This window comes from Ctenopharyngodon idella, chromosome 21 (genome assembly GCF_019924925.1).
Source record: "Ctenopharyngodon idella isolate HZGC_01 chromosome 21, HZGC01, whole genome shotgun sequence".
Lineage (NCBI taxonomy): Eukaryota > Metazoa > Chordata > Actinopteri > Cypriniformes > Xenocyprididae > Ctenopharyngodon > Ctenopharyngodon idella.
The window spans coordinates 3912991-3920080 of NC_067240.1; the positions used below are offsets into that span (position 1 = coordinate 3912991).

The window sequence follows — 7090 nt, forward strand, 5'->3', positions numbered from 1 at the left end:
GCCCCGCCCCATGCACGACATAAAATAAACATAAAATATTACATGATTACCACAATCTGCACAATATGGGCTGGGATTTTTATTAAAATACAATAGTAGTAAAATTATGCTGTTGTTCGTTTACTGCATTGTTATTATAAAGACAAATAGATGATGGACAGACTGGCCAACAGCTAAATACCGCCCCCTCTTGATCTCAGAGTGTAATTGAATTATTTAATGTTTCACAGAGCACATAAACAAAAGTGGACAAGCGGTTCATTTTTTATTCTCTCAGAACCAGAACACAAATAATTAGATATATTTCTCTAAAATAAGTTCCATACTGTCAAAACAATCAACACAGTAAACAGATTTCCAGCAAAGTCTCCTCAATCTTTTTAGATTACATCAAAAGAAATAAAGACATAACATCTTTCATCAAATTGCTATATAATATAGAGTAAATGAGTTGAAATTCTTGGAAATGTTCCTCCTCTATGAATTCTTCTAAATGAAGGTGAATTTATACCAATAAAAACCAGTTCTGTGGGTAGCATTAATTTTTAATATAAACTTTTATACTATAATTACTCTTTCAAATTCATAATACATCTGTTCATCATTTGTGCAGTCTTAGTTTTAATTAATTTTCTAAAACTGAACTGGTATATAAAAGCAATTAACAGATAAGATTAATTTTCTGAATTGGCGTTTCACTTTTAATGTTATACTCATCGATTTTTGTTTATATTTACCATATATTGATAAAACAAGTCAGATGTGCTCTTAAGGTTTTACACAACCTGACATATTTGAAAAACTTTGCAGGTACTGCAACAGCTTTACATGACTAGTATTAAAAATATACATTACACAGACTAAAAAAAAGGAAAAAAGATTTTATGCAACAGAAAACATGATCTTTACACATTACATATTGACAGAAAGAAAGCATATAGAGAGTTTTCGAGGAAAAAAAAGCACACATATGAAAGTAACAACAAGACAAGGTCAATTCAGAACCATTTGTTTTTATTTTTGCATTTGTCATGATGGATATGTATACAAAATGTATAAAACTAACAGAGGGTAAAGCAAACTAAGATGTCCAAAAACGCACAAATAAACAAACAAACACATAATTCTAAAAATATAATAAATAGTGAAACATAAACGCAGGATTCTCTAATGGGTTTTGCATTTTTGTTTGCATAAAGAAACACTCCCGATTCTGGAAGCGTCTGAAATGACACACACATACACACGTCTAATGATATCCACTGTTTTGGTCCAGTAATGATGATCTGTGAATGGATCTCTCATATCAGGCGTAACGTTTGTAGAGAGATCCTGTGTTTACAGTAGTGTATCTTGAGCTGCAACCGCTGGTTTTGGTCACTATATTGGGCCTGAATCACTATGTGAACGTATACAAGAGTGCATATTCTTCTGGATCTATGTGTTGGTGTGCATGTACGTATACAGACATTTGTGTGTACACATTTAGTCTATATCCAGGTCGCTGTCTGAATCGTTAGGGTGAGTGACAGCGGCGTTTCGAATAGATGAGTGTGTGTTTGCCTGTGTGTATTTCTCTGGAAGAAGGCCGTATTCCTGCAGAAGACCTTCGACGTCTGTGGCGTAGAAATCATCTCCAAGCTGATCGGACACGCGCACCAGATTCCCCACCAGTTCTCCTCCGCGGTACAGCAGCAGCGCCGGCAGGGCCGAGCTGCGGAACAGAGCGCTGGTGCCGACCGCAGAGCCCTGGACCCGGCAGAACTTCACCTGCAGGTCACAGACAGGAACAGAGAAATGAGCAACTTTTCTCACATATACCTCACTGATGCTGATGGAATACATTCATAACATAAAAATGACGTTTGAGAGATTTGGCAGCAGGGAATGTTTTCCAATTTAGTCTATTCCTCACACAAAGCTATCAAATGACTTGAGAAGAATTTAAATGTAGCCAAGCAATGTTATTTTAGTATCACTGAGATACTATTGGTTTGATAGTTTTATTAATTTATTGATACTGATAGTTAATTCATTTTTAGTTATTACTTTTTTGTTGATATTTTGAATGTTTTTATTTTTAATAATTCTATTTTAGTAATTTTATTAGTTTTTTTAAAATGTCTATTTTTTTTTATTATTATTTAAGTTATTATTACAATAATTTCAACATTCTCTTACATTTGGATGGTACCTGAAATCTTAGATAGTAAAGAGGAAATTACTTCCATAATAGTAGAAACAAATATTATAAGAAGGAAAAAAAGACAGAAAAGACATCAATTGTGATAACAACACAATATATTGCTAAATATTTGAGCTATTACAGTAATACAGCCTTAATTTTTATTACAGTTTTAGATTTAGTTATTTTAGTACATAAAGTTTAATTAAAAGAAAATAACTAATTTGAGTTAGTTTTTTTTTTATTGTTGTTATCAATTTTATTAGTGTTTGTTATTTCTATAAAATTTATATTATTACTATATTATTTCAGTTTTACTTTGTTATTTTAGTACATCAAGTTTAACTAAACATCAATGAGGAATGTTGCCTTGAAATCTAGCTGAAATAAAAGAAGTTTGAGTTTTATATTTTAATTTAGTTAACATTTAAGTAATGAAAATGGTTGTTTTTTATGATTCTAGCTTTAGTTAACTACAATAACCCTGCTGACAACTCATTTTATCTGCTTTTTTTTGTGTGCCAGATTTGAGACAGTCCTAATTGCCAGCCACTTTTAATATTTACGGAAAAAGAGCAGGTATAGATATTCGATTAAAAATCTCCTTTTGTATTTCACAGAAAAAACAAGTCTAATGGGTTTGGAAAAACATGAGGGATAGTAAATGATGACTATTTTTTTTCGTTGGTGAATAATCACTTAAAAACTACTTCTACTAATAATAATAGTACTAATCAGCACATTTATCATTATGATAAACATCACAAGACATTAAGACAATTAAAGCCCTAAGATGAAACAATTAGTTTCTCTGTTACCATTGGGTACTGCAGTGCCAGGCAGAGCAGGCTGCCATCCATGGCCTGGCAGGCGGGCACCTCTGGCTCATAGATGTGGACGAGCACCAGAGTGTTCTTTTCCTCCTCGTCGACAGCGCGCAGGAACTCCTCCCCCGACGAGATGTCAATCACCTTTTCAAAGCGCCGCCCTCCACACAGCTGTCGCCGCATCTCCTCCATGCGCTGCAGACGATACTGCTGGAGGAAGGCCTCATCATCATCATCATCCTCCTCCTCTTCTTCATCCACACGGAGGTTCATCTAAAGACAGAAGAAAAGGAGAATGAAATTGATGCTGACATTCGGCACAGATCCTCAGCAAAGACCACAAGAACCAGACAAGTCCTCCGCACAGACTTATGGCCAGCTTCATCTCCATACCGGTGTGATGAATCCAATCTTCAAGCAAAAGGAACTGTATTGTCAACATGTCTAATTGTAACTTTTGCTATCATTTTTATTCAAAAACGCGATTTCTAGATTTAAAAATAATAAAACAGAGGCAAAACATTAAATTCGAAGTAATCGGGGAAAAAAAAAAAAACATTTTGCTCAGCCCTAAGCATTATAAAAAAGATGAATTGACTTAACATTTAGTAATGGGGAGAGCAAACTAATTTTGAATAATTCGTTTTTAATCTTTATATAATGTGAGACTTAATATTCATTTCTTAAGAATTATCGGGGTTATTGTTGTTAACCCACCCTAAAACTATTAAGACCATTTTTGTAACCTAAAAAATGAATTAGAATTTATTTTATTTCATTTAACATGTGTTTTTTAATAACATAAAATGATACACTAAAAAAAAAAAAAAAAAAAAAAAAAAAAAAAAAAAAATTATAAAAACTATAGACACATTTTGGTGCTCTAGCGGTTAATAAACAAAACTGCTTCTTTCAGAAGAACATTGTAGCCGAAGCTTTTTCCTCTCTGTTTATGTCTACAATGAGTCACGCAGGTAGTGGGATACTACGCAGCGGTGCCGACCCGACCGGTCTAAAATAGAATATAAACACTTATTATAGGCGTACCATAAAGATTCATGATAAGACAAAAACATGGATTGGAAGACAGGTTCATGATGTATTCGCTCATTATATACATTTTGAACACACAAAAAAAAAAACTACATAGTGCACCTTTAAACAATAATTGAATAATATTAATAATAAGTCTAAAAATATTTAGGAAAAAATAGTTATTTACTGAAAACTGCTTTTGCAATTAAAAATGTGTGTGTTTTTTTTTTAAACAAACTTTTGCTACACTGCTAGATGTCAGTATGAGTCCACGATGCCCATGCCAACCAGTCCAATATAAAGAAAAATTAATTTAGGGTGAGGGTGAATAAATCATGGGGTAATTTTCATTTTTGGGTGAACTATCCCTTTAAATTTCCCATGAAAACAACTATGTTGTGATATAAAACATTGCTGTTTTAACCCTAGTCAGTGAGTTGATTTGTGTATAGAGTTTCTCACTTTGCCTGCGATCTTATCCTGCAGCTCCTTCTGTTTCTGTCTGTCGGCTTCTTCCTCCAGATGTGACTTGCAGGTCATGCTGAGTTTCTTAATGAGCCGCTCCATCTCTTTCTGCTGCTCCACGCGCTGCTCGTTCTCCAGCTGCTTGTATTTACGCCAGTCATTGATCACACCCTTCGGCCCTGTGGGAGAAACACACACACAGTCAGATGTGTCAATAATCTACAGGGATGTGTTGTTGATGAACGTAAAGGCAGCATCATTTAATTTGAAGTGAATAAAAATGAGGTTGCTGGGAATAGAAGTAGAAATTTGTTTTCATATTTCACATCTAACCGTACCGGTGTTGACCGAACTGCCATCTGCATTGTAGTCGAGCTCCACATCCAGCACCCCCTGGTCGCGGATGGTTTTGGATGCGTTCTCCTCTTCCTCGTGATCGCTCTCTTCATCCTCACTGCTGCTGTAGTAATACTGCAGCTTCTCTCCTAGAATCTTATCATCCAGTGTCGTCATGACTACACACTAAGACAAAAGTGAGAGACCCACAGTTGGAGTGTTAGTACTACACTACACACTGAAGTGTCAAAATTACAAATTTCATACGACATTAAAGGATTAGTTCACTTCAGGATTAAAATTTCCTGATAGTTTACTCACCCCCATGTCATCCATGATGTTTATGTCTTTCTTTTTTCAGTCAAAAATAAATTAAGGTTTTTGAGGAAAACATTCCAGGATTTTTCTCCGTATAGTGGACTTCAACAGTTACTAACAGGTTGAAGGTCCAAATGTCAGTTTCAGTACAGCTTCAAAGAGCTCTACATGATCCCAGACGAGGAATAAGGGTCTTATCTAGCGAAACCATCGGTCATTTTCTAAAAGAAATAAAATTTATATACTTTTTAACCACAAATGCTCATCTGCGATGCGCCACGCATTACGTAATCATGTTGGAAAGGTCACGCATGACGTAGGTGGATGTACCGCGGTAGGGCGAAAAACTCCATCTCATTTTCTCCTCCAACTTTAAAATCGTCCGACATCGTTGTTTTACCTTTTTTTGTAAAGGGCGTTTGACTTAGTCTTTGCACGTTCGCTTTGTAAACACTTGCTTGGTACTTCCACCTATGTCACGCGTGACCTTTCCAACGTGATTACGTAATGTGTGGCGCATTTCAAGCCTTTGTGGTTAAAAGGTATATAATTTAAATAAATAAGAAAATAAATGATGGTTTCAGTAGATAAGACTCTTATTCCTCAGCTGGGATCGTGTAGAGCCCTTTGAAGCTGCACTGAAACTGACATTTGGACCTTCAACCCATTGAACCCCAGTGAAGTCCACTATATGGAGAAAAATCCTGGAATGTTTTCCTCAAAAACCTTAATTTCTTTTCGACTGAAGAAAGAAAGACATGAACATCTTGAATAATATGGGGGTGAGTAAATTATCAGGAAATTTTAATTCTTAAGTGAACTAATCCTTTAATGTTATTTTATAAATAAAACAATCATGTTTATGTTTTAAACATGTATATATTAACTTTAGTTAATGCATTAATTCTACTTGAAATGTTAAATGCATTAGTATATGAAGAAATTAACTTAATACATTCTGTAGAAGTATTGCAAATAGTACTACCATTGCACGATTAAATTTACAATAGAATGCAATAAATACAATATCAGTCTAATATTATATCCAGGTATTTTAGTTTTAAAAAATATTTTCTAAAAATACATAAATTAAGAATTAGTGTGTGTATTAGTATTGGCATGTTTAAAGTCTGGGTTCCCTTCTCTTATGCTTCTGGATTTCTTTATATTTTCTAGGTTATTTTAACAATAAATAATTACACAAATCATACACTAACACTATCCTTTTGCTGACCATCAAGTGTTGGTTATTCCTTCAAGAAATGCAAATCTAGTTCAAAATATCCTCATGAGGAAAATACGTTAGACTGTGGTAAGAAATCCAATTAGCCCTCATCCCCTCTGGAGCTCATTTCTAGGACTAATGACTTAGCCTTAGAAACACATTTTAAACATATAATACCTTTAATATGAATGTATACAATTATAAACTATTTCGTACGAAATATGTATACATTTATCCCGTCTAAAAAAGTAAACAGATATTAGCTAATGTGTCAAACATGATCTGCTAACTGGCTACAAACATCACATAATGTTTGAGAAACATTACCTAAATTAATATTCAATACTATTCACTTACAGGGCGTCTAATTTGCCAATTAAAAATCGACCAAAAACTAAATAAAAATGAGATTCTCGATGAATGTTTGTTAGCATGTTATGTTAATATGCTAGCTAGTCGGTTACCGCAGCACAACACGGCAGTGGCACTACTAATAAAATAAAGTATATGTATTAGAAATAAGATGTGTTTTATGATTATTAAAGCATTTATAATCTGGTAACCCGATTGAATCTTACCAAAATCTGGTTTCTTTATCGTAGCTAATCGCTGAAAAAAAGCCACTTCAGATTCTACACTGGCTCTACTTGCAAGCACGCGTACTGACCAATCACAGTGCAGAAGAGATGACTGACATGA

At 34.2% G+C, this 7090-nt stretch overlaps 1 protein-coding gene across 1 annotated transcript; it reads right to left on the reverse strand.

The window, feature by feature from the left end:
• Window positions 1-993: 993 nt before the first annotated feature.
• Window positions 994-7090, reverse strand: pdcl (phosducin-like). Its single transcript, XM_051878421.1, has 5 exons — window positions 6970-7090; window positions 4851-5034; window positions 4510-4691; window positions 3004-3285; window positions 994-1770 (listed from the first exon to the last, which is right to left on the reverse strand). The coding sequence occupies exons 2-5, from the start codon at window positions 5023-5025 to the stop codon at window positions 1486-1488; spliced, it is 924 nt and encodes a 307-aa protein (XP_051734381.1). The 5' UTR covers window positions 5026-5034; window positions 6970-7090; the 3' UTR covers window positions 994-1485.